The following is a 24,333-nucleotide window of genomic DNA, read 5'->3' on the forward strand; positions in this document are numbered from 1 at the left end:
TGATGTTGGTAAGAAGGCTGCTTTTATGGAGCCAGCTATTGCTGCTCTAAGAGCTTTCAAGCTACACCAACTGCAGTGGAACATCTGCAGGCTCTTTTCCTGCACTGATGGTGGTTTGCGGGATGAAAGATGCCATAATTACCCGTTCAGTATTACTGAGTCCTTTGCACTCCCATGACAGTAGCAGTCACTATCAAATTGCTCCTGATGATAATGGAAGTTAATTATTATTATGTATTATTATTTATACAGTCCCATTAGTGTACAGTTACAGAGGGGGAAAAATAGGCAAGACCCTCACTTCAAGGAGCATCCAATTTAAAGCAAATGGGGGGGGGGGCAGGCAGGGTGGGAATGAGAGGGATGAGAGGCAGGGATGACTTTTGGGATAGGGGAATGTGGGCAAGTGCAGTTACATTGGTACCTAAAAGCAGACTGTTGGAGTAGCTGTGGCCCTTCAGGATTTTCATTTAAATCAGCTCCTGCTTTTGACATGTGGTTTCATCACTGTTGAAATCAGCTGCCAGCCTCCACTGTCTGAACTCTGCCTTCTATCCTGCCCTTCATTTAACCTTCATCCATGTACTTAAGAGTGGCCACAAGAACTTACCTCCCTTCTCCTCTTTCTTCTTCTCTGCTGACGGAGAAAGCTGTTTCCCTCTCAGTGGCACTTCCAAGAGTACCCAGTTTTCTAGGGCCATCTTGCTTGTGATAGCATCATGCAGTAGAAACCAGCCAATTTAGGACACATGTGTCATCGTGGAGACTCTGCCCTGAATAACCAGGGAAGGTGGAGAAGTGAGAAGGCAAATGACCAGGATGGGGGGGGGGGCAGGGTGTAGCAGAGGATGACAGAGGATGGGTAGAACTCTGTGTTCTTTTAACTATACCGTTTTAGAACAGTGCAGTTTAGATTGCAGTTCCTTTGCCAAGAGCTCCCTTGTTGGGCAAATCCCTCCGTAATGGAGAGGAAGCCTCTCCCCCTACTACCTTAGTGAAACTCATACCTCTCAGGCTTGGATGTGGGCTTGCAGGTTCATAATGTTCATCACAAAGAAGAGGTGAGTGCATTTGGACCTTAATTCCATATTTCAAATTCTTTTCCAGCTCTGGAGCCAAAGAATTCTGGGCCAGAGAAGAATCTCTGCCAGAAAACAATTATTTGGGGCTGGAGCACTGGAACACAAGATTTAGATGGCCCTTGGGAAATGTAGAATCTACAGAATCAAACTTATAGGACTAGATCTTGTTTTGAGAGTGCCCTGCAGCTCAGTGGTTGGGCTGATCCTTTGCATGAAGAAACAGGAAAGACCTCTTTGAAGAGCCACCACCAGTCAGGATAGACAGTGCTGAAGCAGATGGCCAAGTGACCAAAGTTAAATGAGGTAGCTCTTTACTTTGATAGAATCATGGAAGCTTAGAGTTGGAAGGGACCCTGAGGATCATCTAGTCCAATCCCCTGCAAGGCAGGAATATGTAGCTGTCCCTTTTGGGGATTGAACCTGTGACCTTGGCGTTATCAGCAGCACACTCTAACAAACTGAGCTATCCAACCTGTTTGATCAGCAAGCATATTCTGTACAGTCTACACCACCCAAACTCCTGGCATTATACAGGTACTCCACACTTGACAAGGACACTTGCGGAATTACTTGGTTCTGTTTGGAGTAATTTATAAACATCTTAACATTTAGAGGGTAGAATTGCTTTTCTTGATTAGGGCCAAGGGGCTTGGGGAAATGAGCATTAGCTGATAAAACTCGAAATAAGCGACGGCTGCTGTGTTTCTCTTCTATGTTAGGAAGCAAAGGAGATATTGCAGAGGACTGATTTATCGTCCATCCATGTCAGACTCCTTAAGATGACAGAATTTCCACCAGGAAAGATGTCTTCAAAGGGTGCATTTTATAGTTTAGATAGCAGTTCTGTTAATTGAGACCTGGGCTGTGACTGATTTCAGCACAGAGAGAAAGACAGAATACATGTATAGCTTTTCTACAGCCATGACAACAAACCTATCCCAGATCCAGGCTCTCCTACCAAGAAGGTGTCCAGGTTGTGGGCCTGAGAAAGGCCTTTCTTTCTCTCTGACCTTAGTGAATTGCTGTCAACTGGAGCAAACTACATTGGGCTAGACAGACTCTGTATGGTGCAGCATTCATTCAGATGACTGTGGCCTCTCTCCACTGGTGCTCCAAAGTGAGCCCTGTGCCCTGTGGGAAACATTGTGCTGTGCTGCTATGGGTGCAGCAGATGGCTCTTACATTTTAGATCAAATAACAGCCCTCGCTCCCCTTAGTTTATGTCACTCCAGTAGTATTAGAACAGAATGAACTAGTGCATTGCTGATGAAACAGAGGGGGAGAACTTGTTGACAGTCAGTTGGACAAGAGGCGTTCTCTGTCTAACCGCTCTTGTTCTATGCTTTAAACCAGAATCTTGAAGTTATTTACTGCAGTCATTACTTGCAGGATTAAACCGAGTCAGTAAGTTCTTGGTCAAAAATGTATGATACACAGAGAGCCGCTGCCCCTGGTTAGCATTCCGACATTTTGCCATTTTAAAAAATGTTATGTCATAGTTCATACATTTTAAAAGAAAAACCTGGAATCCTACATGCCTTTACAACTACATTCTACCTTCCGTTCCTTCATAATCTTTACACTCAAGTGAGAGACGTTCTTAACAACACCAAATCTGGCAATTTTTTTTACAACAGTGGCATATAGCAGTGATGATGAGGATGATAGTATACCACCTTTATCTTCTAAAGATCTCAAGGTGGTGTATATAGTCATTCCCCCCCCCATGTCATCCTCACAACAACCCTGTGAAGGAGGTTAGGCTAAGAGATGGTGACTGGCCCAGGGTCATGCAGTGAGTTTCATGGCTGCGTGGTAATTCGAATCCTGCTCTCCCAGGTCCTAGTTGAAAACTCTTAACCATCACGTCACACTGGCTCTAGTTACATGTCTTACATAGTTAATGCTCTCTTGGGGTAGAAATGTTGATACCAACGAATTAAAACATGCAGCCCCAGGGGAATGGTGCAGAGGTTTTGGTTCTGATTCATATCTCTAAATATAAATATATGAGCCATCCCGCTGAAACTAATAAGATTTCTTGCAGGTTTAAAATTAGGTGTATGTTAGAAGTACTGCAGTTCGTTTTAGACCACAGCGCCTAACATGAAGGAAGGAAGTGTCTTTCCACTTACTTGGTAGGCTGAGGTGATAAAAAAAATTGTTCCTCTCCTTAATCTGATTTTAAAAAGATAAAGATTGCATTGGGCTCGCCAACTGAATTTAGGTGTGTGTATGTATGTAGGGATGGGGTGGCGCTGTGGGTTAAACCACAGAGCCTAGGACTTGCCGATCAGAAGGTCGGCGGTTCGAATCCCCGCGACGGGGTGAGCTCCCATTGCTCGGTCCCTGCTCCTGCCAACCTAGCAGTTCGAAAGCACATCAAAGTGCAAGTAGATAAATAGGTACCGCTCCAGCGGGAAGGTAAACGGCGTTTCCGTGCGCTGCTCTGGTTCGCCAGAAGCGGCTTAGTCATGCTGGCCACATGACCCGGAAGCTGTACGCCGGCTCCCTCGGCCAATAAAGCCAGATGAGCGCCGCAACCCTAGAGTCGGCCATGACTGGACCCTAATGGTCAGGGGTCCCTTTACCTTTACTATGTATGTATGTATGTATGTGTTGTTGTTTTTCCAAATTTGCTTTAGAGATGATGAAGAAAAGAAAAAATCCCCCTCGGATGGTACCGACGAGAAGGATAATGGAACTCAGTCGAAGTCTGGCAACCGCATAGGCAACTCTGGTAACCCATTCCTGGACATTCCTCACGACCCCAATGCTGCTGTATACAAAACTGGATTCCTGGCACGTAAAATCCACGCTGATATGGATGGGAAGAAGAGTGAGTGCATTTCAATGAGAACTGTTTTCTCTACATGCTGCGATGGAGAAGGGGGGGTGGGATGAAATGACCGGAAAGCTACATGGGTGCAGCTGCCCAGTCCAACTCACTTGCCCCCACTGCTGCATGGAATTGGAAGTAAAGGGTGCTGGCAGATGAGTCCAGGGTTTCAGAGCAGCCTTTGCACCTTGCAAGCTGGAAGGAGAACCGAAGGGACGTTCACACTGTACAAATCTATGTGAAGCTTACCAAGGAGGGAGCCCCCAGATGCTCAGAACATTCTGTAAGCGAGGCCTTGTAGAAGGAGGAGATGGGAGGGTTAGTGTAGGGCTCCAGCCCCTTCCTCTGACTGAATATTTTTGCTGTTTCACCAGAGCTCTGCATTTCTCACCTGGCTATTTCTCTTGCACCCAACAAGTTGTAAGATATAAACCCCTTCCCCTCTCCCTTCTTCACCAGGGCTTTCTTGAAGGGGAGGCCGGTCACTTCGTATACTGATGATGGCTTCCCCTGCTTAGGCCTGGCTCCTTACTTCAACCCTAGTCCCTCACATATTCCAGCCCAGGCTACACCAAGCATGAGAGACACGACGAATGGCTTTCTCTGCACCCATTTTCACACCCTCCACCAAACTGAAGGGCTTTCTGTCACTGTCTCGGAGGAAGTGTCTTCAGTGAAAATAGGGCTGGTATATCAATAGGTAGCTGATAGAATCACGAGTTTAACAGCAATGTTTCTTCCAAGGATGTATTCAGAGGGCCTTCTCGGTGGTGGCACCTGCCCTGTGGAACGCCCTCCCATCAGATGTCAAGGAAATAAGCAACTATCCTACTTTTAAATGACATCTGAAGGCAGCCCTGTTTAGGGAAGTTTTTAATGTTTAATGCTGTACTGTGTTTTTAATGTTTGATTGGGAGACGCCCAGAGTAGCTGGGGAAACCCAACCAGATGGGCGGGGTATAAATAAATAAATATTATTATTATTATTATTATTATTATTTCTCAACAAGACATATGCACTGTTGCTTATTTCTGTTCCTGCCCCCATCTTAAACAAGGGGCAGATCCTGAACAGAGCACGGTCTTGATTTATATTACCAATGGTTACTTATGCATATATATATATTTTGTCCATGTTCTACTTTGACAGCTCCACGAGGGAAGAGGGGATGGAAAGCCTTTTATGCTGTTCTTAAAGGAACTGTGCTTTATTTGCAAAAGGTAAGAGGTTCCCTGGCAAATACACTCCCTTGAACTCCTTGTTGGATGAAGAATAGAGGAGAGGTGTTTCACCCTGTCTTCTTCCTTCGTTGGCTTGTGTGTGTGTTCTGTGCCCAGAAGCCAAGTGAATGATAGTATGGTCTGCAATTACTTCACCTCTCTGAGGCGCTTTAGATGCTCCCTGTATCTGAGCTGCATTTGGCTGTTTCAAGGAAGGGAGCAGAAGCCGGAGTACTTCATCTCCACATAGTTTAGGGCAGGAGCGGGAAACCTGTGGCCCTCCAGATGTTGCTGGACTACAAATCCCATCACTCCTGTCCACTGGCCATGCTAGCTGGGTCTGATGGGAGTTGGCGTCTAACAATAATTGGGAGGGCTGGAGGCTCCCCAATATCAGCTACTCTAAAATGAGGCTGCATTTTAAATTGCATTTTAACCTGTATTTTAAATTGGTTCCCCCCTGCTCTCTTTTCCCCCTATTATTTTTTTACTGTGATTTTATTGGTGTTAGCCACCCTGAGCCAGGCTCTGGCTGGGTAGGGCAGGATATAAATAAATAAATTATTATTATTATTATTATTATTATTATTATTACTATTACTGTTATCCCTGCATTAAGGTCTTATGTGAAGTCAGGGGTGAAGATGAAGGAGCACATGTTGTCTCCCCAACTCCCCCAGAGATACTTAAACTTTCACAAGTTTGGGAAATTCTTCCTCTTTCCCCAGCACTGCATGTGAAACCTGGAAGCACAGGGTACTCAAAAGAGTGGTGCATGTTAAGTCACAAACGTTTCCTCTTTGCTTGTTTCCTTGAAATACCCAGAACACCAAAGTTTTGCCATGAAATAGACACTATGTAATTAGCAAGTGCCAAATGTTTTCACATCTGAAGGAAATTTATGGAGACTGAGGCAGAGATAGAAAGTTACAGGAAACATTTTCTCCCATTATAGATGATAATCCTATCCCTGTTTACAATTAAAAACGAACAGATGGTACTCAGGTTTCTTTGTTTCTTTTTTTTATCCCAACTTTCACAGCAACCGCATTTCATTCTAAGACAGAGAGATGAGCTCCTTTTCTTTTTGATATGTGTGTGTTAGCTAATCCCAAATTCAGCCATTACAAAAGCAATTTTTCAAAAACTGATTTGAAAAATGGAGGATTTTAGCCGACAAGGCAATTGCAGGATTAATTTTTGAAGGAGAGGTCTTTAAGGACATGAATGAAAAGGCACGTGTGGCTTTGAAAAATTACCGAGTGTGTCAGAGTTTGCTACACTTTTGTCATGGCCACTCGACTGCTCTTTGATCTCTTTGGTTTTTTGGTTTTTTTAAAAAAGATAATGTTGTGCAGATGGGCAAATTGCTTACATTTTTCTTTTAAATGGTGGTCCGTCTTCGAGGGAGGGTGCCCAGCCGTGGAAAATGAGCCAAGAACTGGAACATTTTTGAAGGATTATTGCTTGCAACATAGGAACCTGCCATACTGAATGAGACAATTGGTTTGTCTAGCTCAGTATTGTCAACATTGATTGACAGCGGCTGCACAGGCAGGAGACATTCTCAGGCCTATCTGGAGATGCTGGAGATTGAATTTGAGATCTTCGAGCTATGACCCTTCCCAGATATTAATGGAGGGACCCAAGGGTAGCTCAATTGGTTAGAACGTGGTGCTGATAACGCCAAGGTTGCAGGTACGAGCCCCATAAGGGACAGCTGCATGTTCCTGTATTGCAGGCGGTTGGGCTGGATGATCCTCAGGGTATCTTCCAACTCTGTGATTCTATGATAGGTTCTTTAAGTAAGTTTTGATAATACAAGGCCCAACTAGTGAACTTTTAGACTGGGAAGGAGCTTGAATTCAGGTTTCCCTGTCTGATACACTATCCACCAAAAGGGTCCGGGTTGACACGTTAACTTCATGGCACTGGGATCACTTTAGTGTGGTTTCTTCTCACTTCTGTGAGAGTAACATGAGAAGCTCTGAGCCGCTGCCACTCCCGGTAACTGGAACAACATGGTTGTGGAAGGGGAGCTGCCATGTGGGACCTTTCCATTTAGGGCCAGGGCTTCTGACATAGCTTTTGCTGCAGTGGCTCTCACAACATGAAGGTAATGTGAAAGGAGCCCTAAAAGGAAAAGAATTTGTATTCTTAACAGGAATGAAAGTAGCTTCAACTGTGGACTTTTTTTCCTAGCAAACATCTCAAGCTTCAACTCCTTTTTCAACGTGATAGCTTCAGAAAGGCATCACTTTTCCACCATCTTGCTTTATGACCTTGACTCAGCCAGTTCACCTCTGGATGCCTCTGCTTTTCTGCTCAGTATTTTTTAAAAAAGAAATGCCTTGATTCATCTCTGCTTCTGTAGCCTGAAGATTGTATCGGCCACAAGCTTAGTCACTGAATGCCAGAGATTCCCTTTTCTGAAACGGAAAAGAAAAGAAACATGGTAAAAGTGGAGAAAAGGAATCTACATAACCCGCAGAACAAACATGCAAAGTCATAGCCTTCAAATGCCATGTTTAATGCCACAGGCCTTGTTTTGAAATATAATTTCTCAGTGGGGGATAATGGAAAATCGAAGAAGTAAGCTGTGAAGAGGAACGAGACACAGAAATTGTGTGACACGGCATCCAGGGTTCTTTACAATGAAGCTGAAGGTAGAAGAAACGTAGGGGGCAAGCTTGAACAATTCTGGGAACTGCCAGCTTTTTGGTCAGAGCTAACATTGTCGGACAGCGACTCACAAAGCACTGGTACAAATACCATAAAATCAAGTTCAGGAATTGCTTTCAGTACTATGGCTAAGCATCTGGAATAGCTTAGTGAGGCAGGGAATGAGTCTATTATTTTTTGGCAACTTGCTTATTGGAACTAGCAACATCCAGATTTTTCTCCTGAAAGCATTAAGTGGCATAGATTGGGGCAGGCTGAAACTGCCTGCAGTTCCTAAACAACTTAGCAACAAGTGTCCCTTGGGTTCAGGAGTGGAGCAAATATATCAATATACATAAGAATGCATAAAGTTCCGTCACTTGTGTGGTTAACAGATGACGCAGAATGTGGTTGAGCAGATAGGAACAAGCTTGGTTCTTAATGGCTGGGGCCTGTTCGTGACAAAGAGTGCAGGAGAGTTCTGTTATTATCACCTTTATATTTTGCCTTTCTCCCAAATGAGCGCAGGTGGGTATGCAAAACGAGTCCATGGGATTGCAGTCCAAGGCTCTAATCCTACGTACACTTATTTGGAATAGGCCCTGTAATAGACAGTAGGATTTATGTCTGAATAAACACCTCTTATAAAACTCTAGGGAAACACCATGGGAACAAGGGACCAGTGAAGTCCCTGAGATTGATTGCTGAAGCTCTCAGACCCAAAGGAGCCGCTGCCTAAGCAGAAAGATTTTATTCATTGCCAGACATACCCCCATCTCTTTTCTTGATCTTTTCTGTTGATGTCAAAAACTTTCCTCCTCCAACCTCCATTGTGAAACGTGAATTGGAATCATTTACTACTAAAATTGTAGGTCTGTTAATAGCAGAGGCAATGTCAGTAAAAAAAACCAACCGAGGTGTCATGTCCGTTGTCAACAGCAGGTGACAGATTATATAGACTAATAAGACTTAGAGGAGGACAGAACTCATGTACCATTGACAGTTTTGTAGAAGAGTGAATTTCAGCAAGAGCAGATTCCCTTGTAGGGTTGGGAAAAGATGGCCCTGCTGAAATTCTCTCTTTTACGCAACTATTAAAAGGCACAGCAGTTTCTCCTCTGTTTCCTGAGCTGTGTTTTTTCCTTGCCATACTACTGTTAACAAGCACACAGGCACAGATCCACTCGCTTGATTTTTATAGCATTGTTTCCCATCCTAAAAAACATACTTTGACTTCCAGTTAGCCTTCCTATATAGGATACATTGCATATTAGTCAAAACCCATCTCCTGAACACGGAAGAATCTTTGATTTACCTTTCTTAATATGCTGGCCGCAGGCTGTTCTACGGTGAATTTGCTATGGGTCAGTACTGAGCTGAAATTGATTTAATGAAGAGCTGACCTGTAATGTCTGCCTGCTGAAGACACATTATGTAACCAGTGTGGACGCTACTGGAAGTTGTTTTTATGACATTTTTTCCTTAACAATGTTAAAAAAACAAGCAGCCCCCAACAATGTACTTTGGAGATGTCATATAAGCAAAGCATTCACTGCTGGGGATGGGAAATGGAAACCACAGTGGCAGATCAGGGGATCTTGCTACAGAGCAGCCTACTGTGTGGGATTATTTTTTTACTCATCAAGAGTTTTCAAAAGTAGATGGCCAGATCCAACAGTGATTAAGCCCTTAAGAACACAAGACGATCCAAACAGGATCTCTCAATCTCTCTCTCTCTGTTTCATAGAGAAACTCCTTCTTGAACATTGCACATCACTCTAGCAGATGATAGGCAACGGTGTCTTGCACATTAGGAAAATTGTAATTGGGAAAATATTAGGAGATTATGATGTGGCAGTAGAGCTTATGTTTTGCTTGCAGAAGGATCCAAGTTCAAATCCTGGCATCTCCAGTTAAAGATTATTAGGTTGCAAATGCTTGTTTTGAATCTGAAATGCTAAAAAAACCCCAAACATTTAAATAGCAGCATTTTTGTTTTTAAATACATAAATTAATCCTATGCAGATTTACTCCAAAGAAAGTCCCAAAGAGTTCAACAGTGCTTACCCCCAATTGTTTGCATGGGATTGCAGTCTTAAGTCTCAGTGCAGTGGGATTTATCTCTGAATAAACATACAGAGGGTTGTAGCTGCATATGGGATTGTTGGTTTGTTTTTTGCCAAATTAGATGACTCTTTTAAATAACACTTTTGTTTATTGCCTTCTTTTGGAATGTAATCAGGCTTTAAAAACACCGGCACTATATAATAATTTCCACTCTTAATTTGGGTTTCTGCAGGATGAATACAAACCAGATAAAGCTTTATCAGAGGAAGATCTTAAGAATGCAGTCAGTGTGCACCACGCATTGGCATCGAAGGCGACAGACTATGAGAAGAAGCCAAATGTTCTGAAGCTCAAGACAGCTGACTGGAGGGTCCTGCTTTTCCAAGCCCAGTAGGTTCCCTTTTGGTTCCTTTAGGGATTCAAGCAAAATATGCTCACAGTCAAGGATGGTGTGTCTACTCACACTGGATTTAAAATAAATAAATAAATTATTCTTGAATATAAGAGAGTATGAAAAAGCATAGACTCCATACTGTAGCTCAGTAACTCAGACTAGTTTTTGAGCCAGCAAGCTGAGTGTATCACAGGATAGGCTCTCCATCTTTTTGTTCTTATTGCTTGTGGAATATTTTTTTTTTATTTGCATGGCAGAATAGTTGCTTGTAGCTGAGAGTAGAGTATGCCAGGAAAGGGGAGAAAAGAGCCAGGCCTGTCTTCCAGCTCATCAAACCCCTCCTGTTCCATCAGTCACTCATCAGTCTGACAGCTGGTGCAGTTTAGTATCAGTTCAAATTCCAGCAACACAGCTGTGATCCCTTATTTGAACTTGTGTGAAGGCATAGACCTGGTGTGCAGCACCCCAACCCTGTTCAGATGCCGCAGCAGATCCTGTTTTGACCCTGATGCTACTGATTGGATAATCAATGCAGCCGCAAGACAGAGGTGGGGTTGGGGTCACTAAAACCCCTAAACGTTCCATTTTCCTTACTGGGCACCTCATCCATTCTTCGTTCGGTGTCTGTACTTGGTTGGGGCACTGCTATGAATTCAGTTGCTCTGCCACCCACCTTCTGCCTAATAGACTCAGGTTTTTTTAAAATATTAATATTTTTATTGAAATAATTTCAATTTTAAAGAAATAATGTGGTACAAATGAAAAAAGGGAAAGGGGGGTGAGAGCAAAGATGCATATAAAAGAGAAAGAGAAAAAACAATAATAGCTGAGGTGACAGAGATAGTCCTAGGCTTGACTACACCCTCCAAACCAAACATGATTATCACCAAACGAAGGAAGTTAATGCCCAAATAGAGCTTTAGTCGTTTTCTGGAATAGGGAGTCCAACCAAAAAGCAGTATAAAACTGGTGGTGTTTTGTTTGGTTTGGTTTTGACCAAAACCAAAGCATCATCTCCATGCTGTTCTATTTTGAATAGTAAAGAAACATTTACAACCCAGTACCCAAGGTGGTATTGAGGAACAATGGCTGGAAGTATCCTTGGCCCTTGCTAGTCACAATTGCTTGTGAGCTTTGAGCTTTTTTGTTTTTTGTGTACTCCTGAGGGAACTGGCAAGGATCTGGTGGAGTGCAGCCAACCACTAACATTCTTGTCATTTCCCTCCCTGGAAGTTTCAAGCCAGCATAAGAAACTATAACCAAGCCTTTGGCTGATTATCGTTCTGTGGTATTTTAGATGTGTTTGTGGGGTGTGGGTGGGTGTTTTGTTATGTATTTTGTGTTCTTGTTTCGTATTTTTATGTTGCGAACCCCCCTGTGATCTTTGTATGCGGTATGCAAATTCAATAAATAAATAAACTGGAGGCGATAAATACTTCACTGAGAGAGAAAGCTGCCTTGTCGCAATGAACGAAGCAATGAGTAGACTGCAGTTGAAAACCATCACTGAAGTCATTTAATACTGCAACCTATAGATACGTCTCTCTATTGTGCTATTCTTTGGGAAGGTGATTGAATGTGCAACAGGACCCAGCTGTAGGCAATCCCAGATGAGCAGATTATCTAGCCCCTTATCCTTCTGGTTTCCTGGGGACTGTTTATGGGCTTCCTACTGCTCTGGTGGGTGACTTCTGCTGGGAGAGTTAAAGAAGGAGTGCCATTCTGTTTAATTATCCTAGATGAATTGATTGTGGTACCCTTCTGGATAGCTTTTGTGGTTTGGGAACACTGCCATGCAGTAATGATCCCTGAAGAGGCTAGGCTACTTCTTCTCCCACGGCTCTGGCTCTTTCCAGGTTAAATATTTCAGCTGCATGTGAAGCTTAGTGATTAAGCACCAAGTATTAGACAAGGTAAACATTTCACCTATTAGGAGAAGGGAGGCTTCTAGGTTAGATCAACCTCTAGCAAAGGATGGAGGAAGAAGCAGGTGGAATCTTCCAAGCAGTGCAGTCAGTTCCCACTGTCCAGTATTGAGATGCTGAAGTAGGAAATATGATTCAGAGCGGCAGTTCCTTTTAGGCCAGAGCAGATGCTGGAGAGAAAGCAAAACAGACAAGCTCCCAGACTGACTGACCTTATGCTCTCTTCTGCAGGAGCCCGGAAGAAATGGAGTTGTGGATCAACAAGATCAATTCTGTGGCAGCCGTTTTTTCTGCCCCACCATTTCCAGCTGCTATTGGATCCCAGAAGAAGTTTAGCCGCCCACTGTTACCTGCTTCCACAACCAAATTGTCTCAGGTGATTAATCTGCAACCCTAAGTGTATTTCAAATGTGCATCTAATGAGCCACAGAAAGCTCCCCCCACCCCCCGTTTGCAAAGAGCAAACCATTGATAGGGCAAGTGCTTGAATTTAGGGAAGGGGGAGTGCTTGTAGGTGTTAATCCCCCTGTTTGAGGACATTTTTCAGATTAGTCCAGACCCATGTGAGCTGAAGCAAAACGCTGTAGCAAAGTGGAGCAGAGCTTGCAGTAGGAGGTGCTCAGTCTTCCATGAAGGCTAGCCCCAGAAGTTGAAATGATGCTCTTGAGCATGCCTGAAACATTGGGCACTTTTGAGGATGGGTAGAAATATTTCAAGTAATAACCAGTAAAATGTTGTTGCACAATCGGTTGGAATATATAGAGGGGAGGGCAAGAGAGGCACTGCCTGCAGCCTTCTGCATTCAATACCTTTGTTAGTCTTGAGCACCCATTACTGGGGAAAAGGAAAGGGTTTTGCCCTCATAGTGAGTGGTAGCTACTTAACTTGTACAGGAGAAAGTTTAGGGGTTTACTTGGAAACAGAGTTTGGCTGGAGGCAAAAGTCTTTGCTTGTTCTGCTGGACCCAGCCTCCTTCCAGCCTTTGAGAATCAATCATGTTTTGATCTGGCCCTACCATATCATCTGCAGAACTTCCTTAATTCTGTTAAATTGTGACAAGAGTGCTGAGACTGATATTTAGACAGAGGCACTTCCAGACAACCTGTTTATTGAGCGTTCATCCTTATATCACGACAATGGCTATATAATGAGCATACATTCTCAGTTGTTTGCAGGGTGGTTAGATGATATGGCATCAAAGCAAGTGTTATCGCACACTTTCCAGTTCTTTCTTCTGCCACTTTCCTTACAGCAAAAAGTGCAATCTTTTGGGGAAGCAGATTTGTTTCACAAATCATTGTGAAACCTGAATTTGCTAAAACACAATGGAATCCTACCCCAAAATAGCCACTGTCCAGAAGCACACAAACTGACAGAGCCACTTTTGTGGCCAGGTCTCTTGCTCACTTGTTCTTTCTCTTCCTTGCTGCTATGAACTGGGCCTGCAATATTAGTTTACCCTGTATTAAATTCCAGGTTAGCTTACAGATTTTGATTATTTTTTTGATTTGCCACAGTACAGAAACTGGTGTCTGGCTGCATAATTTCCTGTTTCAGCTACCCATTCAGGAAAGTAGGGCCTTGCGTGTTGGTAGAAAGAAGAGAAGGAGAAGCGAAAGGACAGGAGCTGTTTTAAGCCAAAAGGCAGGGACAAAAAGTGTTATGCTTTCCAAGGAGATAAATTCAGGCATAATCTGAGAACCGTCTGTTTTTATCTGTGAGATAGAGAACTTGCCAGTAGGCTCCTGCGTATACTGCAGAGGATGAAATGTGTACTGTCAACTCTGCCTGGCTGCTGTATTAGAAGTTGCTGCTCATATCAAGATGTGACTACACATAGAGTTGCTTTCGCAGGCTCTGTTTCTGTACCTAAGATCCAGAATGGAGTAGATAAGGAAGGAAGGAAGGAAGGAAGGAAGGAAGGAAGGAAGGAAGGACAAGTAACTGCTTCGGGCCCTAATCCAAATCAGGACCATGGCATGTGGGGAGAGCAGGATCTGCCTATTTCCCTGCACAATTTTTCTCCATGAAACCCCCACCTGCTTATTTGCCCCTAAAGATGCCATTTTCTGCAACAGGGGAAAATAGCACCTTGGAGGGTGGTGGGGGATTTTCAGGGAATGCCTGAAGATGCCAGATCAAGGCCCCTCCAGTTGCTATCTCTTCCTTTTTGTTTGCCTTTTCTTTTAAAGAAGCTCAGGATAGAGGGTTCTGTGGTAAACATGTAGTCCAGCCTGGGTCACCATTTTTACTGTAGTGACCCAGTTCAGACATTTAATCTCCCAGTTCCCCAGTGCACTGTGGGCTCCTCCCCCCACCCCCCACATTGTATGTGAATTGCCTCCCCTTCTCCATGGTTTACCGTAACAGTAGTTATGCCAGAATTGAGCAAGCTGTAATTAGCATTAACCAGAAATAGCTTTGAAATCATGCTCAGATAGGTTTATAGACCATAATTTTGAGCAGTCCTCGTTTGTTCTGACCTTAATTGGTCCTGAACGAGAGGCATAATAGTTGTGTTTGCATGCAACGCTAACCTATGGCAAGCATCCCCAAACTCGGCCCTCCAGATGTTTTGGGACTACAGCTCCCATCATCCCTAGCTAACAGGACCAGTGGTCAGGGATGATGGGAATTGTAGTCCCAAAACATCCGGAGGGCCGAGTTTGGGGATGCCTGGTTTAGTGCTACATGGGCAAGTTGCAGCAACCACTGGGCTCATGCATTCCCCCTTCTCCCAGCATTGTCACAAGGAAAAGATAAGCAGCTTTGAGTTTTGATTACCTGCCGTTTAGCGGTCTGAACCATAGAATGTGCTTAAATTTTACTAAAGTTTGTTGGAAAAAGCCAACCTCATAGCAGTTCATTAGCCACTGTTGTCTGAGTTTGGACGTCAAGATAAGCCGCAGTTCATCTAAAATAGAAGTGAAGTATAAATAAATGAGCACCCAATAGTTACAGTTAGCTGACCAGGTCTCTTGACTGACCCTCCAGAAAGTTATTTGTTGGTAACATTTCTCTGTATTTGTGTTACCTGGTTCAAAACAGCCCCTAGCAATATATTATGATACCTGTAGTTCATATTCTTGTCCCTTACCTTTACATTTTCTAAATATACTAGAGGTTCGCTGTGACATATACTATTGTCTCCTGCAGGATGATCAGCTGAAATCACATGAAAGTAAACTGAAGCAAATCTCCACTGAACTAGCTGAGCATCGTTCCTACCCACCAGATAAGAAACTTAAAGGCAAGGAAGTGGAGGACTACAAACTGAAAGATCATTATCTGGAATTTGAGGTATGTCTGGGTCAGCCATGGCAGAGCACCGTTACAAAGATAGCCACTGCAGAAACAGTGGAAATTATCCTGTTTCATAGGATAATGAATAGTGGGCTGGCATTTAAATAACTGTTTCAAAGCAAAATTGCAGAATGTCATTTCATGCGGGCAGTAGCCAGATAAAAACGTTAGTAGTTCAAAGTATCTGGATGTATGTGGAATCCAGCAAAAGTGAGAACCATAAATGCTAAATAGAAAAGTAAACTCGAAGGGAGAAGTAGCTTTGTGAGCTGAGTCCCCTTCCTCTGCCTGCTGGCTTAAAGGCTGTAAGGGCAGGTACATATTCAGAAGAGAAACTCCTTCGGTGCAGAGTCCTCAGCTGACCTAGAAGGATCAGTTGAGGATTGAGGGTTGTTGCCTGTGTGTTTGTTGTGCATGTGAGTGAGAGTGGGGTGGTCACACCGACCACTGCCACACAACTTCTTTAGGGTTGGCTGAGGGTGAATGCATTCTTTGAGCCAAGAAAAAATCCGCATCTATTGCAAAGCATTCTGGGGCATGTTCTGGGTCTTGTTGATCGCCTCGTGTCAACTGAGGGTGCACTGTCAAGCATCGGCTCCCGCTGTTGGTTGCGTAAGAAGATAAACAGATGAGCAAACTGTCTTTCAGGAAAGCTTCTCTGCCTCCGGTGCTTTTCTAATTGAAAGACCTTTATAAGTTTCCCAAGAGCCCTGTAGATTGGGGTGGGGGGTGGGGGGAGGCGAGAAAGACGCCACAACTTTTTGACTGACAGCAGCGCAGGCAGAAAAACACCAGGACTTTAGAATTACTGTATGATGACCCAGCATCTGTAGCCCCGTTTCCTCTTATTACAGCTCTCTGGCGTATACATTATCTGATGAAAAATGAATCAGCCCAGAGCACTATCAGCATTCATCTCACAAGTTCCCTTATTTGTGAGTGACATGCTTTAGCTATTTAATTTATTTGTCTCCTCACTGCTGGTGGAAGTATAGATACCAAGTGTATGGCTGTCTTTCTTCATTTAATTTTAAAGTGGATTTTTCTTGCGATCTTTTTCTGCATGAATCTATCTCTTCAAAAGCTCTTTGGAAAGGCCATTCATAGCCATCTTTCTCTCTCTCTCTCTCTCTCTCGCCTCCCCTTTCATAAAGGCCTTGAAGTCCTCTTGCATTTGAATAATAATGATTACCTGAATTTTGTTTTTTGAATTAAGAGTGTGTGCATTTTCCCCCTCATTGTGGCATGCAAATAACTTGACAATCGGTTTTTCTCCCCTTTGAAACCCGTGTGGGCAACTGGTGGAACTTCATCAACATTTGCACTGATTCATTGGAGACGGGTCAGAAGACGGCATTGTTAAATAAAATTATTCTGGAAGGCCAGAGTGTGCATTTTGCAACTCTTAAAAGCCTTTTCTGAATCCCAGCTAATCACTAGTTATTTGAGTTAATCACAGAGCCATTGTATGAGGCTGCAGATAGAACTGCCCTACAACAGAGGGCTGCGTGCTGTTCTAGACAGTGAATAAATTCAGCAGTTTGCTCCTTGCAGAAATACATAGGGTCTCCTGCAGCTCAGTATTTTGGGCCTGGTGTGCTTAGTAGATTTGTACCTGGAACAGAATGTGCTTGAAATGCCACAGTCCTCCCAGCCGAGGGGCAGCAAGGGTCTGTACCTTAAAAATTAATTCAGAGCGAGGCCATAGCTCATTGGTATGCAATCCACAGAGAAGAGCCAAAGTTATTGCCTTGGCTTCTCTAGGAATGCCATTTTGACATCATGATACTGAATGCCTAAAAATCTGAACAGAAAGACAAGAACCAGCTATGTGCTTAAGGGTTCGTTGAAATCTTTCGCAGTCAAGCACCCACCCACCCATCTGTGTGAAAGCCTCTCTTTTGACATACAGATAAAGATATTTACTGCTCAGAAATGGGCAGAAAACAATAAATGGCTCCTGTGTTTTCAGACTTCCTAGCCTATAGCAGTAAAAAGTATCCAGGTCCTGTAGCACCTTAAAAACAAAGTATGCTGAATTACATCCTTCTCCAGCCTTGGGTCTCCAGAAGTTGTTGGACTAGATCTTCTATCACCCTGGACCTAAGGCCATGTTGACTGGCCAAATTTGCCCATTTCATTTCCCCACTTTTTGAGACTTGTTGGCTAGTTCATCATCGGGGAAACTTTCCAGGTTGATAGTAATTACCATAATCTAATGCCCTAAAGCCCTTGGAAGTATTAGTCCAATTATTCTGTAGGACAGAAATGTTCAACAATTGGACACGTATAAATGTACAGGTTCTCATTGGCTCTTGGGGATCTAATTGTGTCAATGTTCAGTGTAAATATGCAGTTCCAAAATGAAGGGGAGGCTTCTCTGATTCATGGAGAAGGGCATTATCTACTTCATCAAAGAGATGGGGGTTTGTCTTGCTGTACCTAAAATTACAGTGCTTGTGACTGATCCGGTATATTTTCCATATTAATATTATGGACTGATTGTAAAGACTAGTAACTGGATTTCAAAACTTTGCAACAAAACCTTGTTGAAGCCTTGCTATATAAGTAGACGGCATCCAAGGATTACAGATAAAACAATTCAGGGTTGTTGTTGTTGTTTTGATGTTGTGTACCTTAAAGAACAATAGTTACATGCACACCCAGACGTTTAACACATCTTACGAGCTAGCTCCCTGTTTGTTTTCTTAAAAACTACAGTGATACCTTGCAAGACGAATGCCTCGGAAGACGAAAAACTCGCAAGACGAAAGAGTTTTTCATTTTTTGAGTTGCTTCGCAAGACGAATTTCCCTATGGGCTTGCTTCGCAAGACGAAAACGTATTGCAAGTTTGTTTCCTTTTTCTTAAAACCGCTTGAAGAGGTGCAGTTGCGACTTGACCGTGCTTCGCAAGACATAAAATTCGCAAGACGAAAAAACTCGCAGAACGAATTAATTTCGTCTTGCGAGGCGCCACTGTATTCTGGTATATTGCCCAAGAAGACATATTCTAACTTCTGTATGTTTTCCCCACCCACCACCAGATAGACATTCCATCATAGAGGGGGCAGACATTTATTCCACTTGGACTCCTGCTCTCCTCCCCCCATTTACCCTTATGCCCCCCAAAATTGGTTTGTGTCAGGAAAATCCACAAAAGTGAGGGGAGGAAAGAGGGGGAGGATTTAGTCAGGCAAGCTGAAATACTTGTGCTGACAGAGGAAGCAGAAGACTATGATGTTGAATTCCTACCACAGAAGACCTTCCTCCCTTAAACCACACGTAGCTGTTGATCTACCCAAATTAGGTTGGAATGATGGAGGAAGTGTTGGAGTAATCACAGCTGTAAATCTGTTCCCTAGAACTTGTTACCGATCCACCTCTTCCAGATGTTCCACACACCCCAAGTGAGGCCTGTCCGCAGTATGGGAATCACTGCTTTAGGCAAAATCCAATGGTAACTTAGGGATGTGTGGGACATCTCCACCTCCCCTCTCCCAAAACGTTGATAATCTCGGTGAGACTCTTTAGATTTTCCTCAAATTTCCTCAAACGTTTTGCCTGAGGAGGAACCACTATTCTCCCCCCCCCCCCCAGTTTCACTTCAGGGGAAATTTCTGTGGCATCTCAGTTTTCTTGCTATCCATAAGGCAATTTGCTATAGTTATGCTGTGCACTTGCTGTGCAGGTGAGTAGGTCCTCTCACCTGGGAAGAAATCGCCTTGCTTGACTTCCTTCATATATCACTGAAGTTACACTGTAGATTGAGTCTTTCTTTTTCTCACCTTTTTTCTTTTTCAGAAAACTCGGTACGAAACCTACGTGTCTCTTCTCACAGAGGGAGCTGGCAAGGAGTTGCTGAGCACCAATGAGAATGACGGCCCGGGACTGAAGAAATGCCACTCAAGCCCCTCATTAAATCAGGAGTCCCCTCTTAGTGCCAAGGTGAAGCGTAACATCTCCGAGAGGAAAGACTATAGACCCGAAACACCGAGCATCAAGCAGAAGGTTACTTAGGGCAACCGAGGCAGGCTGGAGGAACAACATGATCACTCGCTCTTTGATAACCTGTCCTTTGCAAAAACAAAACAAACAAAAATTAACACATCTGCCTGAATGGGGTGTTAGTGACATTTTCAATTGTAAATTTTTGTTGTTTCTGTACAGGTTGTTGGAGATGTTTTGGCTTCTGACTTGCATTTGCCTAGTTCATTTATCATAAAGCAATTGATCCAGTCCTTTTAAAAAGAGAGAGAGAGAGAAGGAAAATTAGGTACAGCAAGGGAGAGATTTGATGATGCAATTATCTCTCTCATCTTTTTATCTTACTTTGTTGGCTTGTAATTTTCATATCTCAAGTCATCTGCTGCTTTCCTGCAGTAGGGCAAGTAACTGGACAAACCGAAGCTTACTGAGTCATTTAGCTTTGTGAACGGATTCTTGCATTTTCCAAGGTGGCACAATAGTAGTCTCACTATTAAAAGAGACTAGGTGAAACTGCACATCCTTGGGGAAAAATAAGTTTCCAAGTGCTGCAGAGCTCTGTAACTAACATGTGGTGGGAGCCATGTCAATTGCTAGACTGTGAAAAAACCCTAGTTGTGATCTCTGAGCCCCACACGCTGTAAGGGGCTGAAAAGCGAAGGAGAAAAAATGGAGTTAACAAAGCTAGCATACTAGATTTAGACACCAAGGAAGGCTTTTGGTGATCTGAAATGGCTCCAACCAAAACTGGGTTATTTTTCCATTTCATTGAACTGAAGGTTTTTTCCCATGGACTTCTCTGTTTTATCAGCAAGTTGTGCTACCTGTACAGTTTTCAGCAGTATCTTAGTCATACAATTGCTGTACAGACAGCTGTAATGTGTATTTATTTTCCATTGGCATTACGATCCTCCTCCAGAAGTATGTTCAGGCACTTTATAGTCTAAAAGACTGCAGCTGAGAATTTCTCTCTGAATGCTGGAATGTCTGAAGGGACAGCATGTTACTCAGTTCCCTTCTGTAACTAAAAGTCACGGAGACACTAGAGATACGGTGTTTGGAATGACAGCTAGATTCTTTCTTCCTACAAATGAAAAACTGGCTCCATTCCAGCCATCCTGTGCCAGCCAGCAGATCCCTCCAGCTAAAATATCACCCACCATAGATAATGCCCTCCACATTCTGTTTCCTTTCATCGCAAAGAGAACATGGGCTAAGAATAAAAATGATAGATTTTCACGTTGGCTCCCAGAACAGGCAGCTCAAAGTAAAGGACACACATTGCTCCCGTATGTGATGGATGAGGAACCTGCGGCTATTCAGCTGTCGTTGGACTGCAACTGGCATAATCTCTGGCCATTGGCTATGCTGACTGGGCCTGATGGGAATTCAGCAAAGTGTCCACGGGTTCCCCATCCCTGCTGTTGATCTGGGGGCAGTGTGTGTGTTTTGTCTGTCACAGACAGGGTAAAGGATGAGTTTCCCATGAAGCCATCTGCCTCAGAGATGAGGAAGAAGGACTATAGTGACATGCTGTACTAAATCAAAAGCCGCCATTTGCCAGGACACAGGCTAGGTGCAACTAGAAGTGTTGCTCTATCCCTCAGTCTCTGTGGCGAAAGGCGCATGTTCCTGGCATTGGCAGTCAGAGTGGCAACTAGTTGAGATTAATCCAAGAAGTGGGACAGGAATCCCTTGTCACCTGCACCTTCCTAGGGAGACCCAACCTGTAGCTGAGAATTGTCAGTCCTGTTACGTTATGAAGGGCGAAACCAGCCATTAATGTAGACCGATTGATAGTTACTGTGAGAATGAATGAGCCCAGAAATGTGGCATTTGTGAGGCAGTGGCTCGCAAGTAGCTCATTTTTCACCAGTGGTTCAGAAAAGTCAGCAAGCTGTCCAGTTATAATGAGAAGAGAGAGACAGCAATAAAGTGACAGAACCGATTAGCATTGTCTGAGAAGGAAGAGGCGACCTTGGCTTCACTGCTGTGTGTATCGTCTCTGGTGGAGTGCAGGCAAAAAGTGAAGATGACTTTAAAAAGCTGGGGGGGGGGGGAGGAAACACCCACTGTTTTGAAAGCTGGGGAAGCAGGTAGAGGTGAGGAAAAAAGAGAGATTGCAGTTACCAACATGTGCAAAGCCATGATATTACATTGTGATTTTCTCTGGCTTTTTCCGTAGATGGAACAAATTGAATTATTCAGGAGCCTTCTGTGTTGCTTGGCTGTTGGCCTCTATGGCTGTTTGCTGAGTGGTGTTTGCAAACTCTAGAATAGCAGCTTTTCTTGGAATGGCTGTGATGTAGGTTCTGACATGGTGTTCACCCTAAAGTTTGGAGTAGGAATTATCAGGTGGTGGGTGGTATTCACCTTGCTTCCACTGAAGATGCAGAGTCACGGGGTGGTCAAGATTCGTACAGTTAAACCACTGTAGTCTGATGATCAAAGGAGAGGGAGTGACTCTTTATACCCTTCCCTTGGAGGTTAATGAGCTTTGCATCAGCTAAGATTTGGGAAGGGAGGATACATATTGCAGTCATGCAACAACTGGGTGACCCAGTTACGACTCTTTTGAAGGAGAGATGACTGTGTGTGTGTGTGTGTGCGAGAGAGAGAGAGAGGAGTGCGCACAGAGGAGCTGATCCAGTATAATGCCCATATTTGTGTCGGTTACAGTATGCTTTAGGGTGCCCAGATTCACAGCTTTGTAAGAGTTTCAGGCTGAGAAAAGCTGCTCCTTCTCAGTCTACCTCTTCTGCAACTGTTTAAAGGCACACAAGCACTATCTTCTTTTGCATTTCCCCCTATATATACCCACCCCTTGACAATCTGCACTGTGGGGCAGAGAGCTTTTCTCTTGGCCAGATAGCACTGTCTTGGGGGTCTCATCTGAGAGGTGGGTGACGCAGACATTGTTGGAGGCTTAGGGTTGTACTCACTGTAATGCCTACTCAGAATAGACCCAGTGAAATTAATGGACACAACTAATTTTGGGCCATTAATTGCAGCAGGTCTGTTTAGAGTGAAGCTTAGTTGAATGCAACCCTTAGTACTTGGTACCACTTCCTAGGTGCAAGTTGGCAGTGTCTTTTAGAGCAGTGGGTGGCTTTGTATTCTGGGGGACAGGAGTACTTGTTTTGTCTGCCTGACAGTGGCCCTTGTGCTGGAACTGCCTTTTGTGCAAACCTGATCCCTTCACTGATGGTTCTATGAGTCTAAAGATGGTTTGAGCACGGTTTCCAAAGAGAATGAAAGAACATTAAATTATAGAAGATCTCTCTCTCTCTCTCTCTCTCTCTCTCTCTCTCTCTCTCTCTCCCCTCCACACACACACACACACACACACACACTTTGAGTATTATTTTCTTTCCTGAATGAATGAATCTGTGGGTGTTTTAGTGACCTGGATTGGCCCAAAGGCCAATGGCCATCTTTGCTTTAGAAAATTGGCAGGGAGAGGAGAGCGGAAACCAGTAAAAAAGCTGAGTACTGGTAGTTCAGGGAAAGGAAGGAAGGGCACCTGGGGAGATCCGTATCCTCAAAGGAAGGTTCCCCAGTGAAACATTCACCTTGCTCTTTTGCCCATGGATAAAACATAGCTACTACTGACATGCCATCCTCTCCCCCCCCCCCACTTCCTGTTGTTGAGAAGCTAAGGATGCAAACTGAGCCCGTTGTACACCATGTTCCTGTGTGGTAGCTTTAAAAGGCTGGGTAACTGCAGAGCAACCTTCTGCTGATCATTTTGCAGTACTGCAGGGCACCAAAATAGCCCCCGAGATGGCAGTTTTAAGTTGCACAATTGAAAGCTGGAGTGTGCTTCACACGTGCTCTCGTTCGCAATGTGTACCATAATGAATGCCGAAGCCTCATTGTGAACATTGGCGGAGCAAATAAATTGAAATGCTGCATTTTATATCTGTTCTTTCTTATTTATTTTAAGAACCATAGGGGAATTCTAATTATTTATTACTAGCAAAATGTCCGTCATGATGACGGAGCGTATCTGTTGAGGGAGTGCTTGTAAATTGCAAGGACAACCCCCACCCCACCCACCATTCCCACCCTGCGCCTCTCAGACAGCATCTCTGTTAGGCCCCTGAAGGTTTTGCTTTCAGTGCAGCATTGTTCCCAAGAGTAGCTCTTTGCTTTTTCTCAAAGCACTACGTTTATTTTTCCTGTATATTTGCTTCACAGGAGAAAACTGAAAAATGCACTTGAGGAAGCTAAGCTTTTTCCCCACCCCTGGTGACACGGGGACTCCAGCTGTTTGGGGCTCTGTTTCTTGGTCACGCTAGAATGCGACTGAACTATGGGTTGTGGCTTTTATATACATTCAGATACTTCTTTTATATTCACTTGAGAAGAAAGCTATAGTTGTTCTGATCTAGCATTTCCATAGTGGTGATAGGGACATACATACTCAGACAAAGGTGAACATTGATACAAAAGTACATCCCTACCTGGAATTATAAGCCATGTGCTTGACCTTAACTGGGGCCGGTTATTCCTTGAAATTATGCCTTGTTATTCTTTTAATCACTTCTCTTTCTTCTTCTCACCCCTCTTGGCCTTAACTTTCACCCCTGGATCTGTTCTTTGTGAAACAGCTCCACATTCCACAACACAACACTGCAGAGTAGTGTCTACATCCATGTGTATGTTAACTTGGCTTGTACAGTATATTTATAAATACTCTGTTGGTTGTACAGTATATTTATAAATGGTTGGTTGGTTGCTTGCTTGCTTTTAAAATTGAGAATCCACATAGTCCACAGTGTAGTAGCAATCTGGGTTTTCAAAAGGAAATAGGAATGCAAGCAGCGCTTAACCTTCTGTACAAGAATTGACC

General features: G+C 43.7%; 1 protein-coding gene across 6 annotated transcripts in view; it reads left to right on the plus strand.

The window, feature by feature from the left end:
• The window catches only part of PSD3 (pleckstrin and Sec7 domain containing 3), a 138,904-nt gene extending 119,293 nt beyond the window's left edge, over positions 1 to 19,611 (plus strand). For all 6 annotated transcript variants that reach the window (XM_082204642.1, XM_082204643.1, XM_082204645.1 and 3 more), the window contains 6 exons: positions 3,728 to 3,921; positions 5,072 to 5,142; positions 10,103 to 10,260; positions 12,421 to 12,565; positions 15,346 to 15,489; positions 19,296 to 19,611. In XM_082204642.1, coding sequence (XP_082060768.1) covers positions 3,728 to 3,921; positions 5,072 to 5,142; positions 10,103 to 10,260; positions 12,421 to 12,565; positions 15,346 to 15,489; positions 19,296 to 19,511 — 928 coding nt within the window. In that variant the 3' untranslated portion in view covers positions 19,512 to 19,611. The remainder of the gene's footprint in view (positions 1 to 3,727; positions 3,922 to 5,071; positions 5,143 to 10,102; positions 10,261 to 12,420; positions 12,566 to 15,345; positions 15,490 to 19,295) is intronic.
• Positions 19,612 to 24,333: the final 4,722 nt, after the last annotated feature.

The sequence above is a fragment of the Podarcis vaucheri genome (genome assembly GCF_965113315.1).
Source record: "Podarcis vaucheri genome assembly, chromosome: 17".
Taxonomy (NCBI): Eukaryota; Metazoa; Chordata; class Lepidosauria; order Squamata; family Lacertidae; genus Podarcis; species Podarcis vaucheri.